Source organism: Phoxinus phoxinus (assembly GCF_949152265.1).
Source record: "Phoxinus phoxinus genome assembly, chromosome: 23".
Lineage (NCBI taxonomy): Eukaryota > Metazoa > Chordata > Actinopteri > Cypriniformes > Leuciscidae > Phoxinus > Phoxinus phoxinus.
The window spans coordinates 16,073,790-16,101,581 of record NC_136898.1 but is presented as its reverse complement, the minus strand read 5'-3'; the positions used below and the strand labels follow the sequence as shown (position 1 = coordinate 16,101,581).

The following is a 27,792-nucleotide window of genomic DNA, read 5'->3' as shown; positions in this document are numbered from 1 at the left end:
TGGGTAGTGGGTACCGAAATGAGTCGAAATAGTCTTGGCTTTTCGACCCTCAATCCACCCGTGCCTATTGATTCCCGGCCCTCACCCGCAGCGCAAACGACAACGTATATTACTCCACCCGTTAAATCAAATATTAGCGGTTCACCCATCGGGTACTCACCCGAGTGCAGGACTCTGCGGGCTGGAGGAGCGAGGAAAAGAGGAAGCATGTTGTGGAAAATTACTCAATATTAAAACCTGGATGAAGGAGACAAAGTCGATTCTCAAGAGATTAAACAAAGTATTTTATTTCATGCATGAAATAAGCGTTCAACATACAGACAGTGTCTAAGTATGAGAAGGCCCATGGCATTCTCACGCAGAGAGCATCTGACATGAGAAGGCGAAGGCTAGTCCCTTTCGCCAAGGTTATATACCCTAACACACCCTGTGTAAAAATCCTTTGTTACCTTAAATGGAAGATGTCTTAGCTCATTAGCTCATGTCCAACCCAAATTCTAACTGGTCTGAGCAACGTCATGTCTGCAAAAGTTTCCTGTTTCTCTGCTGCTCTTTTTCACACATCTTGTCTATCTTTAGTTCGATCAAAGCTGCGCACACACTTTTCACACATAGTACAAAAAGTCACTTGCTACTTAGTTCTTCTTAGAACATATTGTTCCTGCAAGCTTGTTCTAACTCATACATGTCTGGTTACATACCCTATTATTGTGCTTTAGCTTATATGATTATATTCCTTCAAATGCCCATGAGTAAATGAAAGTTCAACGTTAATACAAGTTGTACCCATACAAAAGTAAAAGAAACATATCTAAATGTAAAATTTCCATAACAATCCCCCATATGTTCATTCAAAGAACATACACACAATTTTACATTTACTCTTCCATAATCATAGTAATTCACAACAGGTAAATTTTTCCATGGTTACTTAATTTCCTAGTCAAACTCATGTTCGCTCTTGTTCTCATAATCCTCATCATCATCAGCCACTAACACCTTAACTTCACCTCTGGTGCTCTACTTATCACTGTTGTGTATTCCCCTGGACTCATTCTCACCATTGTGGCAGTCACTGCCTTAGCAGTGATTCTAGAAATACAATTCATTAAACATGGAATCATCAAAAGAAAAATCAAAATGAAAATCAAACATCCGATTGGCATAATGGTACTTATTAACAATTTCGTCCACCCCTGCAGGCCCAAGAACCAATTATCTAGTGAAGATGACATTTCATCTGGAGTGGCTACGACCATTTTCATGTGTTCTATTATGTCTGATACATTTTGATAGACGTCAGTCAAATTAAAACAACAAGAGGTTACTAACATTTTGCATATTTTCAAATAAACCTCCTACATCTAAAAGTCCTGGATAACAGCACCCCATCCATTTCTTAGGAAGGGTGTGCACATACTGTTCAAGCTGTTGTCTCTCCGAGGTCATCGTCGTCACCTGGACATGTGATATTTGTACCATTAGATGTTATACATTTGTTATTATTCATGATTATCGTGGTTTTACAGTGTGCTGTACCAGCCATTATTGCCCCTTGTTGGGTCCCTAATTTACATAAACATACGTCGCCTAATTGTGGTTTCACTGCCCATACATTGTCAAAGTCTCTAGTGCTGTGTTCTGATGGGTTCTGGCATTTGACTTTCTTTGGAGATATTGATTTGATTTCTATAGAATTTTCACATTCAGTAATTTCTACATAGTACATGGAATTAACCCTATTAATTCTCCTAAATTTTCAGTGATTTCTTCTAATTCCCAAAAATCCTGATTACCTCCGTACACATATTGCCCTTGACATGGATCCTTACAAAAATACATGGTCTTACCCCATTTTCCCTTTGTCATTTTCACCTCTATATGCTATCATCTCGTGCTAGGCTTACAGCCACACTAATTAAGAGGATAAGATTTAGTGACCTATTGCCACACATTACAACCTTGTCAGGCGAGAAAATGTTCTTGTTTGAACGATATCAGTCCCGTTTCTCGATGTATTTTTGGTCTCAGGGCAGGTCTAGTTGATATGATCAGACAGGTTATTTCAATGCCCACGCCGTTAAAGTTCCACAAAGTCCTTGATACAGTTCTGACCACTCCTGAAATTGCACAATCGTCTCTTACTATTGATTCGTCTGCTCTCCAGTGACGGTGGTTTTCAAATTGGTAACCTATGGGATGACACGTCTCTGGTTAGTCTGATCTCTGTTTGGCACTCGTTAGCTTTGAGTGGGATTCTTCTTCCGTTGCAGCTAGCCGCATGAGCTGATGCTTCTCGACTTTCACCGCATTTTGAGTTGTCAGCAAAACCTGGAATGGTCCCTGTCACCTTTTCGCCTTCCAATGCTTTCGTCTCAGATCCTTTATCAACACGAACTCTCCTCGGAAGCTGTGCAGGGCCGTCTCAGCTGGCTCTGGAACTGCTGCCTGGACCTGTTTTGAGATATCACAGAACACCTTATCCAGCTCAACACAATATTGCAACATGTCATGCTCACAAATAGTGGTGTCAGGCAATGTTCGAGGATTTCGTGCCTCCCAGTCCATCTGAGGTGGGCGAGCAAACAGAATCTCAAATGGTGAGAGCTGTGCGCGTCCCCTCTTTCTCATTCTCATGTAAGTTAGCTCCTCCCGCTTCCGGATGTACCCAGGAATGCTTCAACTGCTGAAATTGCACTGTTTACAAAATGTGAACCATTGTCACTTAATAATTTTTCAGGATTTGAAATTCCCATGGTGGGACAATTTCTTGTAGGAATAGTTTTGCCATTCCTTTTTTAATCTGCCTTTGTTGTTGGCATGGCTTCTACCCATTCTGAAAACATGTCGACTGCCACTACGCAGTATTTCTTTTTGTCAGATTTTGATAATTCAATATAATCGAGCATTACATTTGAGAAATGGTCTCTGCGGCCTGGGATGCCCCCCCTGTCTCATTGCCTGACCCCTCCCCACATTGTTAATACCACAAATCAAACATCTGCTGCAAAAATCTGCTGCCACTGTGGAAAAAACTTTGGTAAATCAGTTATTTTGCATAATAGTAAACATCTCCATTTGTTTCTGGGGCCCCATTGTCCATTTTTATATTCACGGCCTGCCTTCTTCCATTTTTAATCAATCATAGGCAGAAGCGTTTTGTTACATCGCTTCTGTCACCTAGTTCCTCATTCAGCCGTATTGCTATGGTTATCCGAACAGGAAGTCGAGCTACAGCCTTCGCTGCTAAACTCTGACACCCTGTTTTCCTTAGAAACGTCATCACTACCTGAAGTATGAGCCTGGCACTTACAAACTGCCACTTCCTTTTTAGTGGATACTGCATTTTATTTTGCCTATTTTCAGATTTAGGCTTTATTTGAATCGGCTCACAATCTGCAATCAGACCTACATCATTTTTTTATCAGTAGCCCATAAACATTTTGGAAACTCTCTCCAACCCGTCTGTTATGACAGGGAGTTGTGTTAAACTTAGTCTGTTCAGTTTCACTTCCTCATCCAACACTGTGACTGCTCTCAAACCTCTCAGTGTCCCATGACATGGCTGTTTTTGGTACCTTCATTTTGGCAGATCATTCTTTTTTTTTGATCTATTATGACCCAGTCGGTCAGTTCATGGCACCTGGCCATGAAGGGACCCGCGTCACGCCATTCAGCCTTCACTGGTTTGGCCAGCGATATATGGCTTGTGCATTTTCCATGTCATAAAACACTGTCTGTTTGTCAGTCAATTTCACATTCAAAACACACCATTGGTCAGTCCAATACACATAGTCAGTCGTCACAATTTCTATGTCAACATTAAATCATTGCTGCGCATATTCATCATCATGATCAGTGCTTACATGAGAAGTGCAATGTAAATCTGAGTCTCTCATAGATTCAGAAGATGGCAACACTCTGTCATGAGCCGCTTTGTGGTCAGACATGTGTCAGAAATTTGCCATTCATATACAAACAGAGAAAAATCCTCTGTGCTTTCAGTTTCATGCGTCATTCTCATGTCAGCTGATAAGCCCTGATCACCACAGTAAACAAAAACACCCTACTTACAAAGTAAATCCCTTCGCATTAAATTCACTGGGCATAACTTAGTAATTTAAAAAACAATGCACATTATTATTTTATTTTTCCCCTTCAATTAGACACTCAAGTGTTTTCGAATATTGTTCTATGACCACATGACCAGTTGCACTTCTGGAAGAAGTCGTCTTCCCAGATAGTGGAACTGGTTTTTCAAACTATGTCGCTTTAATTACCAAATTGGAAGCTCCCGTGTCAAGCAGAAATAGTAAAGATACGTCATTAACAGTCATTTCTATCAAGGGTAAAGAAAAATTAGCCTTATAGAAAAACCCTAGCAAGCAAGTCTTCATTGCATAGAGCATAATCAGAAAATAAAGGTAAATTATACTCATCTGCTGGAGAGACAGGAACCCCGTCGCTCACCCCCTCCTCCTCCTTTCAATCCGCCTGATTCCTGCCTTTGCCGTGTGGGCAATCATTATACCAATGTCCTTTAAGTCCACATTTGAAACATTTGTCTGGATCATAGGGCTCTTGGCGTTGTTGTTGACAGTTTGGTCCTTTTCCACGACCACGTCCTCTGCCTCTTCCTCTGCCATTGCCTCTCTGGTTCTGTTGGTGATGGGTGGAGTCGTTGTTGCCCATATACACACCTTGCATTGTCACCAGGGCCAACATGAGGTCTTTGTCTTGCTTGGCTGCGTTGATTTTTCGCTGCACTTTCATGATGTCTTGCGTGTCGTCTCATTTCTGCTGTCGAGGCCAGTTGCCATCCGACACAGCTCTTTTGAATTGCTTTTGAAATGTCACTGTCCAATCCATCCCAGAACAAAGTCTTTACTTTCACTTTCTGGAGGGCTGCAGAGTGGTGGTGGTTGTTCGTGTGGTGCGTTAGGAACTGCGTGACCCCGTCCTTCTGCGGCTGCTGGAATCTGGTTAGGATTGCGAGGAGGTGGAAGATGAGCCGGATACATCCTGTCCTCCTATCTTATTCTCACAAAACAAAAACAAACAAAAAAACAATGCCATAATAGGGAGAAGAAGAAACAATGTCAGACGTCATTTTTCAAAGATATGTCATTTTTAAGATTGCATAATGCGTTTCTCTATGTGTCTTGTCTTTCCTCTTGACAACGTGAGTAGACCAATTTTGCTTTTGTTTTTGTCAAATGTGACACGCTTAAACCCCCATTGAACCCATATTGCTCTTTTAAATACGGCACATATTCATGATACCAAATTCCTATTGCTTTGTCCATTATTTTGTCCATTATTTTTTTATGAACCCTTCGAGAAATCAACCTGTTCTCCATCCTTCTTTTTTGAATTTTCGTTACACATTTTTACTTAGACAATTTTGTTTGTTCAATTTCCCTATATTAATTAATTTTATTAATCCATATTTGCGTATTTTTATTTATTATTTTATTACTTTATATTTACCTATAAATTTTCCTCTTTCCTTCTTCTTAATCAACAGTATTTATATTTGCGTATTTAAATATTTTCCCCCGCGTGGTCACCACGCACTATATTTACTGTGTTAATTCTTCTCTCAGCGTGGCCACCACGACATGCCTAAATTCGTCAATCTAGGACTTTCAAAATTGCCTGTCTCCGTCGATGCAGGTCTTTCCCCAACAAGTGCCTCCTCTAATGTCCGAAACTTCGAACGAGCACCTTGTCTGGTGTTTGAGAAATTTTCTATCAGACCTATTCTCAAAACTCTGGCCCTTTTAGAGAAGAATTAACACATGGCATTTGAGAACTTACTTTTAGGCTTATTCTCAAACCCTGTTTGGAAACGCTTATTCCAAAACTCTGACCCTTTTAGAAAAAATATTCAATACGCAAATAATTTTCTTATCCACCATGTGAATAATTTAAATTTTCTCTCACCGTCTTGTGAGTCTCACTGTCTGTGAGTTCTTTAATTGCGTCCACCTAGGTCGTCGTGAGGAGTTGAACAATTCTCTTTCCTCAAGCTTGAGGATATTGAGCCGTAGAGTGTTCTCTCGGGATGGCCAGTCAACTGTTCCCCTCACGACGATCATCGGTTTTGCAATCGCATCCTCGTCGCCATTTGTTGTGGAAAATTACTCAATATTAAAACCTGGATGAAGGAGACAAAGTCGATTCTCAAGAGATTAAACAAAGTATTTTATTTCATGCATGAAATAAGCGTTCAACATACAGACAGTGTCTAAGTATGAGAAGGCCCATGGCATTCTCACGCAGAGAGCATCTGACATGAGAAGGCGAAGGCTAGTCCCTTTCGCCAAGGTTATATACCCTAACACACCCTGTGTAAAAATCCTTTGTTACCTTAAATGGAAGATGTCTTAGCTCATTAGCTCATGTCCAACCCAAATTCTAACTGGTCTGAGCAACGTCATGTCTGCAAAAGTTTCCTGTTTCTCTGCTGCTCTTTTTCACACATCTTGTCTATCTTTAGTTCGATCAAAGCTGCGCACACACTTTTCACACATAGTACAAAAAGTCACTTGCTACTTAGTTCTTCTTAGAACATATTGTTCCTGCAAGCTTGTTCTAACTCATACATGTCTGGTTACATACCCTATTATTGTGCTTTAGCTTATATGATTATATTCCTTCAAATGCCCATGAGTAAATGAAAGTTCAACGTTAATACAAGTTGTACCCATACAAAAGTAAAAGAAACATATCTAAATGTAAAATTTCCATAACAAGCATCAATTTGAGTATTGAGAAGGACCCAAGGTGTGTTCTTGGGTCTTCCGACTTTGAAGTGGGACTGTGCAGACTGATCAGTGTATGACATCGAAGTATCACGAGAGCGATTCAAAAGCATACAGAGCTTTATTTACGGTAATTACGACATGGCGTGAACGCAGTATATGCGCACAAGCCAACAAAACGCACAAGCCAACTCAAATATGACACACGACAGAAGATTTGAAAAGACGAACTGTTTTTTATTGTCAGCACAAACACATCGCTAATTACACATCTAGTTAACATTTATAATTAATATTCTGCTTAAATGCTGTAAGGATGTGTAACAGATCAGTGTGTTTACACAGCATAACAAATAATATCAATTACATTTTTTTTATTCACAAATCATAATTTAAGTCCTTTGTTAAATTTGTAACATAATGATATGTCTAATTTTAATCAATGTGTCCCTTTAATCTACAAAAATATAATTCCCATATATATGTTCTCCACAAACTGTTTTCTTTGTTAGGCAATACTTCAATATATAACAACAAATATATACTACTGATTAAGTAAAGATTAGAAGGAAACCATAACATTAAACAGCTTAGTTTCATAAAACCAGTTCAAGCTAAAATGGACAGTCTAAGGGCCCTATCTTGCACCCAGCGCAATTGACTTTGAACACCGACGCATGTATCATTCCTATTTTGCACCCGCGCACAGCGGACTTTTCCCTCCACAGACGAACGGCGGTAAATTAGGAAATGAACTTGCGCTCGCGGGGGAGGTCCAGCGCAAAGAGGAGGCGTGTTCCGGCGCAAAACTTCCCTGGTGCTATTTTCCAGTTTTAGAAAGCAATTGCGCCACTGACCAGGAAAAAAACAGTCTAAAGACAGTGGCGCGTTGCGCGTTAGTGATATGGTATTTTAAGGGCGCGTGCTTGGCCATAATGTAGCGTGTTAACGCGCATCCACTTTGATTCTCTAATAATTATAAACAGACGCAGCAGTTTTCATTTTTGCAAATCATACATTATTACAAGGAAAAATATTAACACACGAGGGAAATCATTGTTGTGCCCGTGAAGATGTGAAAAAGATCTATCTAGATTAAAAAATAAATAAATCTAGATTAGGCTACACATTTACCCAAATTATACGCCTGTTTAAATTAAGCTAATTTGGGTGGGTTTCTCCCATCATCCCCAATGTCACTTCTCTGTGTTTTACGGTCCTGACGAGAACGTCGGTCTCCTCGGCTGTGAACTGCTCCTGGCGTGCGCCTGGCAAATCCGCCGTTATAATACAATCCGCCGTGGAACAAGCGCGCCTGCTCTTAAAGGGAATGTGAGAGGGAATAATGAAGCTACTTCAGACCAACCCCTTTTAGATTTGTGTCGGGCGCAAGAGTCGTTTATCCTGCCGGGAAAATAGCAACAGCGCCGGGATCCGCCCACAAAGTTACTTGCGCTTTGCGCTTTGACACTTGCGTTTCAGATCGTTAAAATAGGGCCCTAAATGTTTTGGGGTTTGGACAAAAACTTTCTCAGGATAAATTACTGTTCTCTCAGTTTTCGTCATTTATATAAGCATGTTGAAAAATTACACATACCGGTACCAGTGTTTTCAGCTACACCAAATCAACAGAAAACAACAACAAAAACTGAGATATCATAATCATTACTGGAAGGTGATGAGGTATTCTGGGTAAGCCTGTACATCATTGAAGATCACAAACATGGTTGGGTTGCTTATGCTGTCAGTCACACTGTTATAAAGATCAGCACTATTGGTGCTCTTCGCAGGGGGAACAGGAAGGCCCTGTTTTCCTTGAGTGAAATCACCGACAAGCACCCTGGCGAGATACATGCGTTTATGTCCGTTGACATCAGGATTTGAGTAGTTTTGGGCTGAGTAACTCGGGTCCACAGCAAAATATGATCCATTCCCATACATGGCTCCTAAAAACAGAACAAGAGCAATAGACTGTTGACACATATGGATACAAGTGCAAATAAAGTTTATGCTGAATTTGACTGATACCATTTGTCCCAGCATAGCTGCGATTGAAGCCGTGGTGGTTGATCTGATCTGTGTTATCAAGGCCAGTGCCGTGGAAGAGACGTTGTTCATTGTTTTTGTGGTTGTTTTTTTCTTCCAGTTCTTCCTTTTTGATCATATAGTTTTTCCAAAGTGCGCTGTTCTGGACTCTTTCAATCTAAAGACAAAAATAAATATTAGAATTACACTATAGTACTAAAGTGCAAAACCAGAACCCTTTGCCTTTCTCTTTCCCCTTCATCAAGTCTTACTTCAATGATGTTATAGGTTATACCGGTTCTTCTGAACTCTTTCTCCACTTCAGCATATTCATTTGAGTCTGCTTTGAGTTTTACAAGAACAACTGACTTTCCTTTTATGTCCTCCCAGTCTGAAGGCAAAGAACTTCGAGCTGCAGCTGCATCTATGGGCAAGAACAAAAACATGAATAACTAATCGTTGTACATGATGGCCTTATGATCATTGTCTAAATTATAAAACTAATATTACTGTACCTTGCAGATCTACTCTGTTCAGTTCAATCCTCATGCTCCCTCTTGTGGCTTCTTTGCGACCTAAATCGGCATCATATTCAATATTATTAATCTTGATTTTCACTGAAGGTTGCTGGTTCCGAAAGGCCTTTTCCAGGTCATAATTAGTCAACATATCAAAGTCCATGACGCTGTGTGCATTCTCCTGATATTGCCACGTGACCATACTGCTGATCATAAATGCCTCACGTCTTCGGCTTTCATTCCTTTCCACCTTGCGGATCATATCCCGAATACGACTCTCTGAACAGTGAACATCTCTTGTCAGTCCCTCCAATGTGATGACAGAGTCTTGGCCTTTCTTCTCAAGTTGGACACTGACTGTGAACTCCCTCTGCATGCCGTTCAGTATTTCTACATCCTCCTTTGTGAAATGAGCAATGGCTGGATCACGGATTGGGATGGTCAAATGCTCCCGTACTATGAAGCTGTTGATCATGTCTCTGGCTTCCTTCAGGTCCTCTGGTGTCTCTCCACACAGCTGGAACACAGCTGGCTCGATTTCCTCATCCACCATCACAAACTCTTCATTTGTGGGAGATTCTGAATTTCCCCCCCAAAAAAAGCCTTTTTTTCAAGGTACATGTTTGTTGGAAAGAAACAGAGGAATTAATTACTGAGTTTAAGAAAAACAAGAATGGATAGGATTAGCATTATTTGTATTATTGTTTAATGACCTTTAATTTTGGTAAGCAGACTTTTATCTTCCTCTACTTTTTCACCACATCTTCTGACCATGCTTTGGTGGAAGTCTGACAACATGTTCGTCTGGAATATGAGAAACTTCACAAACTTCACATGCACCGGTTTATTTTTCTTCACAAAGTCAACAACAGCATCAACCATTGCATCTGCAACATCGGCTGGTTTTGCACCACCCTGACCTAAAGGGTTAGACACAAAAATCAAAAAGAATAGTAAATAATGCACACAAAATTTCAGTACAAAAAGTTATATATATATATATATATAACACAAAGCATCTTACCAGTGCCAAGAGCTGGGAAGGCAACAGAAGTAATTTGGCGTGACTCGCACAACTTCAGAACAGACAAAACGACATCCTTAATTTCAGATGGACCATTGCATCCAATAATATGGATGATGTTTCCACATGGCAGGCGCCCGGCTGAGGTCACAATCTCTGTTTGCTGCAGGTTTGATGATCCCACTATTGGAAAAAAAAAACAGGTTTATCAATTGTATCTTAAGTTCATTAGATCACTTTTGAAGTAGTCAAAAAGGTAATGTCCATCAACAAGAAATGATAATAGATTAAAAAAGAATGCAAACCAATCTGTGAACATTCTTGTTCCACTTGTAATCCAGCAGCATCTAAAATGGCCTTGGATACTCCTGGATTGCAATAAAAAAAAATACAGTTACATTATAATTCTCTTCAAATGTGAAATAAATTATAAATGAAACAGATATTCATTCAAATAAGCAAGACAGTGAGTGAAGTTGGATTAACCTGCTTTCAGAGAAAATGTCGGATTTGAGGAGTTGACAATTGCATCAGTTTTTTCTTTAGTTATATCTCCTGATGAAACCTCCAGAGTCACTCGACCCAGCTGCATAGTGTGCACCCCAAGAGAGGGAGAGGACACTTTGCCAACATACTCTAAAGAAAAACATAAAGATGTACAGTGTATATGGAAAATCTACAGTTTTATTTTGTCACTATCCTAAATATATCCGGTGGCATTTGGATATATTTTTTATCAGAATAAATTGTTTAATAAAATGTACTCAAAGAATAAGTGGGATTGACATCAGATCAGAAAGTTACCAGAGGTCTGAGCTGACTTGCCAGGAGTATTTATTTTAGGCATTGAATGTGCTCCTTTTGTGATGGGACCCTGGATCCCATTTCTAAAGATGCTGGTAAAGCACTAATAGATAAAGCACAGAAATATACAAGACAACGTTAACATGAGCAACTATTGTCAATTATTGAAATCATTTATAGTAAAAAAAATTATAAATAAAAAAGCACATATTGATCATACTTTATGTGATGGGAAAAACCTTGACTTTGTGTTTTTATGGTTCTTGAATCTATTTTTCCTTCACTCACCTGAATGCTCTCTTTGTCAGAAGGGTGCACGATGACAGCTACCTCTCGAAGATTTGTACAGTTAAATTCATGGAATTCTGTCAGCATGATTCTGGCCACCAGATCTTTAGGAAAGCCAAGGTTCCCAGTGCCGATAGCCGGGAAGACGACTGAAGCCATTCTCCAGGTATCTGCTTTTTTCAGGCATCCTCTAATGATCTGAACGAGTACCTTTTAAAATGTAAATAAATATATCTATAATTATATTTAAATAAGTACCAACATCATTGAGGAGAGACCCCCTGACATGACTGTAAAGCACTTTGGGTGTACAGTAGTACATTAGGAAATGCGCTATATGAATACCTCATTCATTCATCTAAATAAAGAAATGAGGCACATCATTTAATCAGCCAGCAGTAACACAATTTTGATCAATTTCGATTAGAAAATTGTTATCCTCACCATATCTGCTGAGCCTGGTTTCCAAAATGGACAAACTACATGGTAGACTTTTTTACATTTTAGGTTATAACCATCTGTGACGACCATTTCACCATAACTGATTTTGCTTGAGCGAGCAGATCTCTTGATTTCTGACTGGAGCTGATGGCCAGCAGTCTGAAGGAGTGCTTTGGAAACGGCACCTTTACTGAGGTCCAAGTCCTCCGACATAGTGTTTACAATGATATCAGCCTGCAGGAGAAAAAAAAGGAGATGCTACTTTTGGAGAAAATGGTCATCATTACTAGTCTGGCTATCACCAGACCAAGCTCAATATTTTAAGATTGAACATTAGTCTGGGGATTCTGCTCTGTATTTTCTACTGCACAAGAGGCATGATCAACGGGTTAGGGTTGAACGGGTTAATTGGATAGTTCTTCAACCAATCAGACGTGAAAACTTCAGGCAGGAAACGTGTCAACAAGTGTTGGTTTGTAGCATTGATCAGCGGTTTGCAGAAGCAGCAATGGCATCGAGCAATTTTTGCAGGTTGTGCAAAAAAAAACATGAAAGTGAGTGGTATTTACACCCACTCGAGCGATTTGTTTGCTAAACTAAAGAACACATTGAGCATTGTCGAGAGGTTAAAAGGAATTTGTCGCCATCGTGTTAAACCCGCCAATAGCGCGCCAGGTGGATAAGCCAGTTTGTGATTGGTCCCCGCAAATTTGTAACGGAAGCATGATAGAAAAATGTACAGGTTTCCAGCCTGAGCTGCAGTGCGAAATGAAATCGTCGGCAGATCGGGCCGGTCTACACCATTACCATAAAAACAATCTAAAATACCTCACTTTGATCTGACCTGTATGCTGGTAAAAAACAAAAAACACTGCATAACATGTTGAGCCTTTTTTTTTTTTTTTCAGAGAATGTATCATTGAAAGGATAGTTCAGTCTAAAATGTAAATTCTGTTGAGCAGAAGGTTTGGAATGACATATGGGTGAGTAAAATGATGACAGACTTTTGATTTTTGGGTGAACTATCCTTTTAATTATATTTTATTTTACTCCACTTCACAAGTATAATTTTAAAAGTATATCCTTATGCAATGTTGTTTTTTTTCTTTCTTTCTTTCTTTCTTTCTTTCTTTCTTTCTTTCTTTCTTTCTTTCTTTCTTGTTTTAAGGATTTTTAGATATTTTTGCTGGAAAACAAGTGAAAAAAACCCTCAATAATCACACTTACACGTGCATCCTGGATGTTTCCTTTGCTCAGAAAGATTTTTAGTCCCTCTTTTGTAGTTTTGGTCTCAAGAACCCTCAACCTTTCAAAATGATCTGATCTGCCACCAGAGTTTGAGTGTGCCTGTCCTTCAAAGTATCTATTACCCTGGCCTTTGGGACCTTCAAACTCACGGTTTCTTTGGTCATAGTTTCCACGGCCACGGCCATGGCCACTGCCACGACCACGACCACGACCACGATAGCCTTGTTCATAGTTACTGTACCCATGTGGTTTGTTTTGCTGAGGGACAGTCATTTTAGGGTTATAAGCAGAAAACTCCTTTCTGACAGCTTGAGCCATGGCTTTTACATTGCTGCCATTATTGTCAACTAAGTGAATTTCAGTTAATGTGCTACTGGAGCCGCTCCGTTTATGATCTTCAATGTACTCGCACACTTCCTTGGTGATTGATTCAGTGCAAAGTTCAAGAGGACAACCAAATATCCCTGAACTAATAACTGGAATTGCAATGGAGGAGCAGTTTTTGCTCGACGCCTGGTTCAAGCTTTCCCTCACAGCTCCTCTCAGGCGTTGCACGGTGGTTCGGCGGTCTGAATCGCTGAAGCGAGGTCCAACAGCGTGTACCACATATTTACAGGGAAGACGACCAGCTTCAGTGATGATGGCATCTCCAGGTTTCAGAGGCCCATTTACTTTTATGTAATGGTCAGAGTCTTGCTGTAGGCATGGTCCGGCAGCTTGTAGAAGTGCGAAAGCTACACCACCACTGTGCATCAGATTTTCATTAGCAGCATTGACCACAGCATCCACACTGAGCTTGCAAATGTCTGCCATCCTGACAGTAACAGTTATTCCACCTGGCGTTCGAACTTCACAAAAGACCTGGCCAAAATCTTCAAAACTGCGCTCAGTAAATTCATCCTCTTCTTGTTGCAGCATGTTATCTTCCTGGAGCACCACAACAAATCTTTTATCCTTCAACACTATTGAGAACATCATTTTACCCTGTTCCTTGAAGTACTTCTTTGCTCCTGCCTTTTTAATGATGTGTGTGTCTGTGTAGAGAGAATCTGCCAACCTCTTAAAGAGAATCATAGCTGGCTGGACGAATATACGCTCCCCAGACAGTTTGATCCAGGGTCTCTTTGAATCAAAATTCACTTTCATCTTATCAGACTTCTTTAAATGCTGCCAGTCTTGTGATTTTCTGTCTTTTATGAATTCGACTGCTGCATGAGATTTGACACGAACAGTTTCTTCAATTCTACTGTGTTTATCAATGAAATGTCCCAAGCTCTCACTGACCTCCATCACTGGTTCTCTGAATCCAGTCACCATTATTTTGCCTCTCAGTGAAAGATTAATAAACACAGATGTCTTTTTGGAAGTATTGAACATTTCTTGCAATTGTTTTTTGAGATCCTGCCACTCTGGCATTTGAAGGACACCCTGGTCTTCTATAATGAGGTCTTTGGATGTAAGAACCATATTCACCCTCTTCTCTGCATCAACAAGTGCTTTTTCTGTGCTCCCAATCACAACAACATCTTCATTTTCGATTGTATAGACAGCAGTTATTCCATGAGATATAAAGAGATCTGTGGACATTTCATCACAGTTCACTGATCTCAGGAACTCCAGGACTGAACGGTCAATCTTTAAGGGCTTCTGTTTCATGTTTATTTTCTTCTCAAAGACGCAATTCTTGAAGGCAAGAACTTCTGAATGAATACCTGATAAATTTAGTCTGTTGATTTTTTTGTCGTAGTCAATGTGCAGGTTTGGAGAAACAGCACTTTTCAGGCCATCTTGTAAAAACAGAGAGTACATGGCAGGATAAATCTCCATATGGTCTGTCACACTGATCTTCTCTCTCTCCATTTGATTAGTTGCTCTCTCTATAATTTTCTCCATGATAGGCTTCAGTCCATTTATCTCATGGGTCATTCCCGCCAGTGTCAGGACACCTTTAGAGGCATCCATATATGTGAAAACCTTATCTTTCACTAATTCCTTTACATCACTCTCCACTTTAGACCACAAGGGGTGTGACACCGGCCACTCAGACGTTGTGTAGTTTGAGATTATTTTCTTGAAGGCATCACAGGCATTCTTACTCCAGCCATCAATGTGCCTTCTGGTAACTCCTTTCTGTTTCAGTAATGCTTGATCGGGTCTGAGTGAAGCTTCAGGTTTGTCCATGTTTATTTTGCAGAAGTGTGAGCTCATCTGGTCTTTAATAGAGGACATCTCCCCTTTCTTGATGAGGAACTTCCTAATGGCAGGATGTACACTGACCGTAATGGGTTCAGGCAGCTTCAAATGTGGTCTGTTGCCACCATACAAGACTGTATCCAGTGATTTAAAGTAGGGATAAATCTTGACTAGAACTTCACCAATGTTACTCTCTTGCTTCAAGACTTTGTCTTTGGCTGTAAAGAATAAAAGTTGCAGGTACAATGAATAAATGCAATGATATTCTCAAAATGAAAAAAAAAAAAAAAAAATGTTACCAAATCAAGAACCATAACAGCAAAGTCTACAAGCAATTGCACATGTATTTATAAATATAAATTTATATTTCTAACTTAATTGAATCCAGTCACTCTAAACCAAAAGTTCTGTTTTCAGTTATTCAGTCTGTTGTTAAAGGGTTAGATCAGGATTTTAGACATGAATCTCTATAGCTTCCCCATAAGCAGTGTGGTGCATTGACCATGACTTACCCCCGACAGCACTCCTGTGAGCCGAGCTCCGGTCCAGTTTTGGTCAAGATGAAATTAGTCCGGCAAGTTTGCTGGGGTCACGGCAATAAAGCTTTTTTCTTCTCAAATCAATATGTGTTCAAAAGAGTGATATATTTAAAGCACAAAACCGCTGTCTATGGAGAGGTCAGACCTCGTAATGGCTTAGCACTATTTTCTTCCCCGTCATATCACTGCGCGCTGCCGCTACCTACAGCCAGCTGCGAGCTGCGCAGGCGCACACCACTTTTTCAGTTGTTCGGCAGTGTTTACAGCAGTGTTTACGTGCTCAGAACAGCTACACGAACGAGCTAACATAGCTACTCACCAAGAGCGATCAGTTTGTACAAGCTTTGTACAAAATGGTGCAGACTTGTGACTATCCGGACTGTACAAACAAAGATGTGGCGCTTTCTCCTCACACATTTCAAAGATTTCCTGTGGCAGATGTTGCTCTGAGGCGACTTTGGCTCATTGCTCTGGGCTTCAATGTGAACACCAAACTGGCGAAGATAAAGAAGCTTCGCGTTTGTAGTCTGACATTTTATCTTTCTCTTTACGAGTTGTAAACAAAGTTACACGTGCGCGGCTCGCAGCTGGCTGTAGGTAGCGGCAGCGCGCAGTGATATGACGGGGAAGAAAATAGTGCTAAGCCATTACGAGGTCTGACCTCTCCATAGACAGCGGATTTGTGCTTTAAATATATCACTCTTTTGAACACATATTGATTTGAGAAGAAAAAAAGCTTTATTGCCGTGACCCCAGCAAACTTGCCGGACTAATTTCATCTTGACCAAAACTGGACCGGAGCTCGGCTCACAGGACGCTGTCGGGGGTAAGTCATGGTCAATGCACCACACTGCTTATGGGGAAGCTATAGAGATTCATGTCTAAAATCCTGATCTAACCCTTTAATCCTTCTGTTAACACATTGTCTGTTGCCTCTGATGCTCTATGTGAAAGCTTTGTGAGATTTTTTAATAACAAAATTACTAACTTAAGCTACGGTCACTCCTCTGCTCAAGAAGCCTTTACTAGATCATTCTGTTTTAAAAACAATTCGGCCTATTTCTGTTTTACCTTTCATTTCTAATCTATTGGAGAAAATTGTGGGGGAGGAGAAATTACCCATCTTTACTAAAAACTTTCTGTCAGACAGGTATGACTGAAACCATTTCAGAACAGTAGCTTTTAGGCCCACCCTGACCCAAGACTCTATAGATCTAAAGGCTACTGTTCTGAAATGGTTTCAGTTTTACCTGTCTGACAGAAAGTTTTTAGTAAAGATGGGTAATTTCTCCTCCTCCATGGCACATCTGACTTGTCTTTGAGTAGGTTAAATCATGGCTAGCCCAAAATTTCCTTTTCCTAAATGAAGACAAGACTGAGGTTATTGTTTTCGGCCGAAATGAAAATTATCAGTGTATAAGTCCTGATTTAGAGACTCTGTTTGTTTTTAAATCCTCAAGGATGCGGAACTTAGGTGTTCTTGTTGACCCGCCTTTAAAATTTGACAAACATATTCCTGCCGTAATCGGTTCCAGCTTGAATCCAAGGCTTTATCACTCTGAAAACTCTAGAAATGGCTGTTCATGCGTTTGTTACATCTCGGCTAGATTACAGCAATTCTTTATATTGCGGTATATCCAAGTCTCAAATTGCTGGTGTTCAGCTTGTACAAAACGCTACGGCCAGGCTTTTTCAAGTGTCGTAAATATGATCACATCTCTCCTATTCTCAGATCTCTACACTGGCTGCCAGTTCACCAGAGAATAGGTTTAAAAATTCTACTCTTTGTTTTTAAATCTCTACATAACTTAGCTCCTGCCTATCTCTCTGAACTTCTTCATCCCTACTCCGTCCAGAAGCCTAAGATCCTGTGACCAGGCTCTGCTGGTAGTCCCTCGCTCTAGACTCAAGCGTAGAGGGGAGCGTGCATTTGGGGTGGCAGGGCCACGACTCTGGAACACCCTGCCTCTAGAGATTAGAACGGCCCCTTCTCTGTCTGCTGTCTTACCCGTTTTCTTTAGAATATTGATTCTTTTCTTCAATTGATTTTACTAATGTATATTTGAGTCTGATACTGGTTTGCTACTTCTGTTTTATAGTTATTCTTAGCTGTGTTGCTTTTATTTGTTGTTTTATTTGTTGTTATGCATGTTATATCTTCTTTTAATCTTGTTGTTCTGTAAAGCACTTTGGTCAGCCTAGTAGCTGTTGTAATTGTGCTATATAAATAAAATTGAACTTGAACTATACCTTCTTCCTCCTGAAAGGTAATAATGGCTGCTTGTTCTGCTGGAATTGTGATAACTTCCTCTATTGGACCACCCCATTTCTCAAAATACAGCTCCAGCAAGATCTTGTTGGCCTCAGCTGGAAGATTCTCCACCCGCACACATGTGCTTCTCTCCAGTGCACGGGCCCTCAGATTACTCTTCTGGAACTTTTCATGTGTCCTACTGTCCTCAAGGAACTTTACTGCATCTGTCAGAAATGTGCCAGACACATTTAATCAAGTATGCAACTGTATGTCCAAACAAAGTATTAAAGGTGTTATATAATGATGGGAAAGATTTTTTTTGTCTGTGAACCAGTTCTTTTGTGCAAATTGTTTCATTGAACGGTTAAAAAAATATATCCAATATAAAAAAATATATATATATAAAAATATATATTTATAAAAAAAATAAAATAATATATATATATATATATATATATATATTATATTGGGTATATATTTTTTTATATTGGGTATATATGTATATATATATATATATATATATATATATATATATATATATATATATATATATATATATATATATATATATATATATATAAGCACAGGCCATTTAGTTTAATCAGTTTTTCTCATTATATAATTCACATCAAACAGACAATATAGTTCTTATTTAGAGTGATTTATTCAGATTGAAAAATGATTGCACAACCCCCAAATAGGTGGCGATATTAACTAAGTATGTAAATCGGCATTAAAGGATAAGCCTTTAGCTTGACCTCACAGAGATTTGAGAAACAATCGTCAAAAGGTTATACTGCTGTTGTATCACATTATGCAAATTTGTTCCATTGTTACGTATGAATATTACAGAAGTAAGAATTGAATGACGACTCGTTTCGGCAGTTCAGGATCGATTTCTTTTGGGGGACAATAACTTTATTTATCATGCACTTTGATCTGTAAAATTTTGCAGACCTTTTATATTCACAAAAAGCAATATTACGCACAACATTAAAGGTGAAATCTGAAACATAATAGGGGCACTTTAACCAAAGGAAAAAAATCGATTGAGATTCGGGATTGTTGGATATCAAATTTAGTGTTACAACATAACCAGACACAAAATCTTGTGCTTTCTGTTTTTTGCAAGATGATTGCATTAAGTAATTCACTCCAAAATCATCGGGTATATCAGTGGTGACTTGTGATAACACTCATGGAATGAATATGTCTTTTTTCTTGGTTGGCAATGTATTTGCAGTCTGTGTGTTTCTCGTAACTTGTTTCTCTGAGAGACTAATAACTTTTGTGTGATGAATTCATCAAGCGCACAATCGCACAGAGAAAAGGTTGTACTTTAAAAATAAGTATAATTACATATTAATGAGCATGTTAAAAATGTTTTAAGTATGCGTATGTGTCAGTGTAATCACCTTGCTTAGCCCAGTTATCATTTGTTCATGGAAAGCAGATAAAAATGTGTTTATATTTGGTAGGGTAATGTATTTGCACTTGCAAGTTTCCAATAAGAAAAAGTACAGGTGTATGTGCATTTCTCAGCGCATTTGGGGGGATGGGTTTGGTAATGGAGGGTGGGCACCCAGCGGCAGAAACATAAATCTCTGCCTATGGTTGGAGTAACTGCAAAGTAAGACCATTTCACACTGCATCAACAGATGGCAACAAAATTTGTCAGCTGGCTCTTGTTTTTGCCAATTAAACATGCGCTGAGCAGGAGTGCAGCCTTTGACATGATTGATCATGATATCCTTATCTCTCGCCTTGAACACATAGTAGGTTTAAAAGGGAAATGGTTTCAATCCTTTGTAAGTGATAGATATTTTTCAGTCAATTATGGAAACTCAACCTCCACTAAAAGATGCCTTCCATGGGGTGTACCGCAAGGGTCTATTCTCACTTTTTTCTTTGTACTTGCTCCCGTTGGGTATCATTTTTCGAAAGCATGGAGTATCATTCCACTGCGTCGCCGATGACACTCAACTGTATTTACCACTAAGGCACCCGACGAAATCTTTGGATTGTCTTTTAGCTTGATGCAAAAAAAGCAAAACATTTCTTAATGTAAAACGAGGACAAAACTGAGGTCATTGCATGAGTTCCGTGAACCAAGTCCTGGTGGGCCAATACGGCACCACTAGAAGGACCTACTCCTCATCCTCCCTGACCTTGCACAGAGTCTGTGCAAGGCGGCTCACTGGGGGAAAACGCATACTTGTGCCGGTCCCGGGGCCAGCTGAGAGCCAGGGCGTCCGTGCCGAGGGTCCCCTCGGTCAGGGAGTAAAACCACTGGCAATGGGTCGTGTCTGGAGAGGCAAACAGGTCTACCTGTGCGGCTCCAAAGACACTCCAAATCAGCTGGACCGCCTGGGGATGGAGTCGCCATTCTCCTGGCAGGGGAGGCTGCCGTGAAAGCTCGTCTGCCACACGGTTGAGCGCCCCTGGAACATGAACGGCACGAAGCGACCTCAGATGCTTCTGACTCCATAGGAGGAGGCGGGAGGCGAGTCGCAACATACGACGGGAGCGTAGACCACCGGGATGGTTGATGTACGCAACGGTCTTAGTGCTGTCCGTACGGACCAGTACGTGCTTGTGTCTGAGAAACCCCTTGAGGCGACACAAGGCTAGGTGTACTGCTTGCAACTCTAGGCAGTTGATGTGCCAATGCTGCTGGGCTCCCGTCCCGTCCACTGCATGCCCTTGTACGTGGCGCCCCACCCCATGGCAGAAGCATCTGTGAAAACCACAGCATGCCTGGACACCTGGACTAAGGGCACTCCGGCCCGAAGAAACGCAAGATCTAACCATGGGGAGAAGGTTTGGCGGCAGTGCGGGGTCACTTTGACCCGGAACGTGCCGCTCTGCCACGCCCACCTCGGGACTCGATCGTGACGTCAGCGCTGAAGCGGTCTCATATGTAACAGGCCGAGCGGCGTTACTGCGGCTGCGGCTGCCATATGCCCCAGGAGCCTCTGAAATTGTTTCAGTGGAACCGCTGTCCTGCCTCGAAAGGACCTGAGGCAGGTGAGCACTGACTGGACGCGTTCCTCCGTGAGGCGCACAGTCCGAGTGACCGATTCCAGCTCGCTCGGCCCTCGAAAGCAAACCATAGAACCGGTCTGTGTCGAGGAAGAATCGAGACATGAAAGTACGCATCCTTCAGGTCGATCGCTGCAAACCAATCCTGGGGACGGATGCATTCGAAAATGCGCTTCTGCGTGAGTATTTTGAACGGGAGTTTGTGCAGGGCCTGATTCAAAACTCGCAGGTCCAGGATTGGCCGTAACCCACCACTTTTCTTGGGTACAATAAAGTAGGGGCTGCAAACCCAGAACTCATCTCGGCAGGAGGGACCGTCTCGACCTCGTCCTTCGCCAGCAGGACGTCGATCTCTTTCCGCAAGACAGGGGTATCCACTGACTGCACACGGGTGAGTGGATGCCGCTGAACTTGGGAGGCCGGCGTGCAAACTGAATTGCATAGCCGAACCGGATGGTGCGGATGAGCCATTGGGACGGACTCAGAAGCGCTAGCCAGGCTTCTAGAGACCGCCCCAACGTGCCCAACCGAACCACCGGCGTACGCGCGGAGGGGCAGCGAGGTGGAAGACAGGGACCCAGCTCTGGTGGCGTTGTAGCGACCAAGAGCGGGGTCTGGGCGTCGAACTCGACACCAACCCGCTTCCACCGGGGGGCAGACGGCAGAGAAGGCCTGTGGGCGTTCTGCTGCGGGCTGCCCGGTGGCGAAGGGAGGGGGAGAGACGAGGATTGAGGCTCTGACTCCTCGTGTCCTGGTCTTTGCGCCTCCGGGCCCAGCTGCAGACCGGATCGACTCAGCCGAGGCTGCGTCACTGCTATCCGCGAGCTGGGGAGAGGGGAGCGGGCGCACACTGCCATTCTGACCCTCTCGGACGGAGGAGACAGGTCTTATTTTACTGCCAGTCCCGACCGTGAGGGGAAACGAGGAGCGAGGCCCGGGGCCCTCGAGTCCTGGTTTCCGCCTCGTCGCCCAGCGAGAGACGAGAGTGACAAGGCCGTAGCCCTCACTGTCATCTAAGCGCTGGGGCCCGTGAGTGACTCAGAGGAAGTGAACTGCTCAAAATTTGGGTACCGCTGACTGGATGACCAGCGGCGGAACAGAAACGAAATTCTCCACCCGGCCCTCCCCCGGGGGAAGGAGTGGTGATACACACACTCCCGAAGAGCAGATATCACATACTCTGGGTCGCTCCTCTCAGGGTCGTTTCCCATCCTCTTGCTGAGGGGAAACAAACCCTGAGCGGGCTGGTTTTAAGGCGCTTCTGGACCACCAGTGTGGACATCGTCTGCCCGAGGGCCAGCACTGTGACTAATCACGGTCAGTCACAAGCGCAGCTCCACCCCGAGTCAGAACTACCCACGTGCACTGAATGTGCAGGGGTAGTGAGAGAGGAAAAACTTCTGCAGATTTAGGCATGTTTGGCTTGCCAAAATGCTTTCATACTGCCAAAATTTTTCACACTCACCCAGACACTTTAGAATAGCCCAGCAAAGTGTAGCTGTCAAGTCTGAATCTTCAGCATGAGAACATACTATTATAGTAGGAACACAGCATCATTTTCAGAGTATAACAGCCCTCTCTCCGATGTAGCGATCGACATCTGTCCTCCCCTGGAGCCCCGAATGAAATGCTTGGTCCCCCATGAGAAGGACCAGAATCCCATCCGAAAGCCTCGACGGCACACGGCACGCTGAGCGGCTCAAGCCTTTACGTGAAAGGGGAGATGAACAACGTGCCGACGTGGTCATGCACTCATGAGAGAACATGAACCACCCACGAACGCAGTGTCAACACACTGATTAGGCAAACAGCAGACTCGTTTAGCGTAAGATACAATCTTAAAGCTCATTCACTCAGAGAGGACACAACCGGTCGGCTCCGAAGCTAAAAGCACTATGCATGCGTTGCTTCAGCCTTTTATACCCGCGCTGGTAGGCGGGCTGCGGAATGCATTCCTGCATGCCAATTTTCATTGGCTCGTTTTAATTCTCTCGTAGGCATTTGGTCTCCCTAGCGTGATCCCAATTCGTCAGGGAACTCCCCGACGACACATCGGAGTTCCCAGGACGAAAGGGAACTAAAGCTTTATTCAAATGAAGATTTCGAAAGAGTTATTCATACTTTCGTTCTATCGCGACTCGTTTTTGTAACTCCCTCTATTGTGGCATCCCTGGCCGGTTTAGAATCAGTGCAAAATGCTGCGGCGATGCTCTTAAAGAGGATCATTAAATATGAATCCATTACTCCGATTTTAGCTAATTTGCGCTGGCTCCCCGTTCATCTTAGAGTCAAATACAAGATTTGAATGTTTGTATACAAATCTAATTAATCAGGCCCACCTGTACCTTGCAAATCTTTTGATTCGTTATAATCCCCCTAGAGCATTGTGTTCAGAAAATCTAAAACGTCTTGTCGTACCAAGGACTAAACGCCTTCATAAAGGTGATTACGCTTTCGCTATTATGGGACCAAGATTATGGAATGAGCTGCCTCTATCTAATAGATCTGCTAAATCTATATCAGTATTCAGGAACTTGCTCAAGGCACATTTATCATTGACCGCTTATAACAGGTAATCTCAATGAGGTATATGTGGTGTGAGATTTGTTAATATGTATGTTCTATATTATATCTTTTTTGTAAAGCACTTTGGGCAACCTCGGTTGTATTTAGCATTTGCTAGATCAATAAACTAAATAAATAAAGAATTAAACATGTTATATCACTGTTTGTCGGGTCATGGAATGTCTGAGAAGTGACATACTGTAATCTGGTGATTATCCATGTTTGTCAGCATCTGTTAGTGCAGTGTGAATTGCCCTTAAAGCTAGAGTAGGTAATGTTGGAGAGCTAGCCAGATTTGAAAGTGGCACCTCTTCTAAGCTCCGCCCCCTCCTGTCAGTGCTCCGTCCAAAGCTACGCCCCCCCACAAACATGAACGCGCATCCACATTTGGAGTCAGCTGTATGTACCTACCAGTGATGCGCGGGTTGATCCAAAATGAGCGGATGCCTGCGCCCGCGGTTACGAGTCATCCAAAAATATTTTTAATGATATTCGGGTCGCGGTCGGTCGGGTCGTTTACCTTTGTAATTGATATAGTACTAGACACAATGTTCTATGAAATACATAGGTCTACACTTTATTGGCTGAATGCGCGAGGATGACGCACGAGCTCAGTCTGCAGATGAAAGTGGGAAATCCTTATTTACCTTTTGAATGTTGAGCGCGTTATTAACTTTTGAATAAAAGCTGACGCGGGACAAAATGCCCGATTTCCCAACGCGTTGAACTGAGCAATGCCATTGTGCCATTTTAATAGGCTACTTTTAAACGCATATAGCTCAGTAATGTCAGTTTTATGTAGCCTATTTGCTGAGAGGGGGCGGGATTTTTGTTGGGAAAGTCCGGGGAGAGACGCACAAGTCGATTAGACTGGATAAACATGCAGCATCTTAACTGTTAAGAAAATGAAACGAAATAAATGAATAAATCAAGCCTTTATTACAAAACACTAGGCTATATCATACAGCATTCTGAAAAATGCGCACCCCTAGTTCCTCCGTCTAAGCGGGCGGTTAGTTGAAAACAAAACGTCGGTCGGGTGCGGGTTGTTTATACATTGACCCGCGCATCACTGCTGTGCACGCAGTGGTGCTCGGGCACGAGACATGAAGGCATCTGATTGGTTCTTTACATTCGCACCGAATGGCAGTGATTGGTCAGAGTTTTTAATGTCCTACAGCTGCTACAGAGGTCAGATATTTTTCATTCCTTTTTCTGAACACATAATGTATTGACTACTATCAGAATGGAAGGACCATTTCACCCAGTATAAAAAAAAATGTTTCTGAACAGGATTACCAACCCTACCTTTAAGAAAGGTTGGCAAAAATCTACATTATTAGGCATCATAGGATGTATTTGCTCATTTAAATTTGCCGTGACTGTCAGGCACATAAGAAAGTGAGTTTTGATCAAGTAACTCAGTAAATCAATGTTGACAAACGGCCGCAACTGTTTCAAATGATTCAGTCTGATTTTGTGAACTGGTCCATTGTGTGCACTAAAAAGAACCAGTTCAAAAGAATGATTTGTTGATCTAAGAACTCGTTCCCTAGTAGTCCAAAAATAGTCTGATGTATATATGTATAGAGTTTTTAACGACCAAGTATTTTGTTAGTAAATTTTTTTGTACTGTATTTATGCATGTATATACATTTATGTATTTACATAATTTATGCATGTAGTGTACATACATTAAAAAAAAGGTAATAATAACAACAAAATTATTATTATTATCTGAAAATGTAAATGTTATTATATAAATAATAAATGTAAATATATTTTTATGAGTAGAACAACTTACCACCGGGATTTTTAAAGGTCACAACTGCTTTTCCTAATTCCGGTATTAATTCCAGGCCAAAGTCATTTTCAGAAAGACTTGTAATGTTCTCCACCAAAAGAGTCAAAACATCTTGTTTAAACTCATCTGGAAGGTCCTCCAGGACCACAGCACTGGACTCTTGAGGCTTCTTCACATCCAACTTGGATTGCAGGACACTTTGATCTTCAGGAAAATTAAAAGTGACTTGTTTAGGTCCCACTACAATTAACCTAACCTAGATCATTTTATACCAATTAGGTAACTACCGGATTCATGTCTTTACAATTGAATATGAACATGTTTTATGTACATTAACTAAAACAATAAGATAACCTAACCAATAAAAAAACATCACATTTACATATTTCCAGATGATTACTTACTTGGTTCCTGATATCCACTTGCCTGCCCCATCTGAAACCACACACATGTAAAACATTTAGAATAGAGAACATACTAAACAAGTAGGGCAAGTTATTTGTTCTTTTTTCATCTCCGCCCTTTTGAGACATTACAGAAAAATGACAACCATGTTCTTATAGAGAAACTCTCAAATGTGTCTACATCTCAACCATAAAACAGTAATATTTTAATGACTAATATTCTAATAGGCCATAGCAGTGACTTGATACAATCTAAAGGGTTTGGTTTGTACTTGCCACTTGTCCATGATTTGTTTGGAAAAGAACTGTTGTTCCTAATTTAGCATTTTAAAATATGTCTACTCACTCTTTGTCCATTGCTGTCTGCCTGTTTCTCTGCTTCACTGGATTTGAACTTTTTCAACTTGATTTGATGACTGTCAGTTGTATCAATGTGTTTTGCCTGGGAGAACACGTCACCTTGGCCTTAAACGCAAACAATCATGCTTAGTCAGATACACCACAACACATTTTCCTCTTGTAAATGGAAGGAGTTTAAGGCTCCCTATATAAGCAATTATACAGCAAAATTAGATTTTGTACAAATTAGGTAACTACATGACTGATGTATTTACAACTGAAAAGATGTATATACATGGGCAATAACAGTAAGATAACCTAAACCAATAAAAGATTGCATGCAAGCAGCTGGAGACAAAGTTCAGATGATTGACTTAATTGGTTTCTGATTTCCACATGCCTGCTCCGTCTGTAAACATATAAAGCATTTATGACTACATAAATGGAGAACACTACAAAATAAGTTGTATGTTATTTTTTGTTCTCTCCGCCCTCTTTCAACAATATAGAGAAATGACAACCATCTTCCTTAAGAAACTGTAAAACAGCTGTACCATAAAATAAGTTTCAGAATTGTATAATAGACTATATTGTTCATAAACAGTTTACTTGCTGCAGTCTAAGGGATTTGTAGAACTATAACTGGTAATTTTGTAACGTCCAATCACACTCACCTTTTGTCCGGTGCTGTCTGCTTGTTTCTCTGCATCACTGGGTTTGTACACTTTCAACTTGATTTTCTGACTGCCAATAATAATAATGTGTTCTTCCTGAAGGAGTACGGCATCTCGGACTTAAACACAAACAATCAGACTTAGTCAAATGCATCACAATACAACATTTTTCTCTCACAAATGGAAGCTATTTTTGTTGTTGTTGTGCCTAATGGTTCTCATATTTCCTTCTTTTTAATTGACGGTTAATCAGAGTAGTTTTATTATATTGAATATCATGATCATAACAGTTTGATTACATTTATTTATTATAAATATATGTAAAAACGTATTATTTTGTTAACATCTTAATTAGGCCTACGCATGTTTTGTGTAGCACTTACTGTCAGATGATTTGAACAGAATCGTAGCAGATTTGCTCTCGCCATTATATTGCACGAAGCAGTCTCCTCCCTGGGATTTCTTCTTACTCTGAAAGTGAATATGAAGTTTATTTTTCACACTTTTATCGTGTTCAGTTCCCCAGTCTCCCTCGACAGTGAGGGGATATTCGTCCATCGGCATCGTGATCCTTCTGGTTTATGAGGAAATGACTCGAGAGTCAATGTTAATAGACTCACGCCCTCCTGCTTATTTTCACTTTTGTTTCTGAGATATCGTGAAACTGAGGGGGCGTTTATACTACACCGTGTGGATTCGTGTGAAAGTGGATCGTTTTGACAACGTTGTCGTATAGGCTACGCAGTGAAAAACGCAAAGGAAAAAAAAATCTGTTTTTAGCAGCCTACATCGTTGACGTGTAAACGTAGCCTACCCTGAGGCAACTAGGCTATTTATGCTAAGCAAGTTGTGGATCAATCACT

The 27,792-nt window shown here is 41.1% G+C and overlaps 1 protein-coding gene across 2 annotated transcripts; it reads right to left on the bottom strand.

The window, feature by feature from the left end:
- Positions 1-237: 237 nt before the first annotated feature.
- LOC306991526 (protein mono-ADP-ribosyltransferase PARP14-like) lies at positions 238-27,552 on the bottom strand. Of its 2 annotated transcripts, XM_079599461.1 has the most exons (19): positions 27,313-27,552; positions 26,930-27,048; positions 26,630-26,664; positions 26,263-26,381; positions 25,917-25,947; positions 25,513-25,716; positions 18,098-18,325; positions 13,095-15,526; positions 11,871-12,101; positions 11,427-11,636; positions 11,139-11,241; positions 10,821-10,970; positions 10,640-10,702; positions 10,335-10,517; positions 10,024-10,230; positions 9,308-9,913; positions 9,065-9,216; positions 8,796-8,970; positions 238-8,713 (listed from the first exon to the last, which is right to left on the bottom strand). In XM_079599461.1, the coding sequence occupies exons 2-19, from the start codon at positions 26,962-26,964 to the stop codon at positions 8,433-8,435; spliced, it is 5,445 nt and encodes a 1,814-aa protein (XP_079455587.1). In that variant the 5' UTR covers positions 26,965-27,048; positions 27,313-27,552; the 3' UTR covers positions 238-8,432. The 2 variants fall into 2 exon arrangements, with proteins under 2 accessions (XP_079455587.1, XP_079455588.1); XM_079599462.1 differs by lacking the exons at positions 26,630-26,664; positions 27,313-27,552 and having other exon boundaries at positions 26,930-27,045.
- Between the last annotated feature and the right edge of the window lie 240 nt (positions 27,553-27,792).

Excerpts from the sequence above, each read along its gene's own strand:
- LOC306991526 (XM_079599461.1), bottom strand. The coding sequence starts at position 26,964 with ATGCAGAGAAACAAGCAGACAGCACCGGACAAAAG. Across the intron at positions 9,217-9,307 it reads GAACAGAGTAGATCTGCAAG|ATGCAGCTGCAGCTCGAAGT; the intron begins GTACAGTAATAT and ends TCTTGCCCATAG. Across the intron at positions 8,971-9,064 it reads TAACCTATAACATCATTGAA|ATTGAAAGAGTCCAGAACAG; the intron begins GTAAGACTTGAT and ends TTTTGTCTTTAG.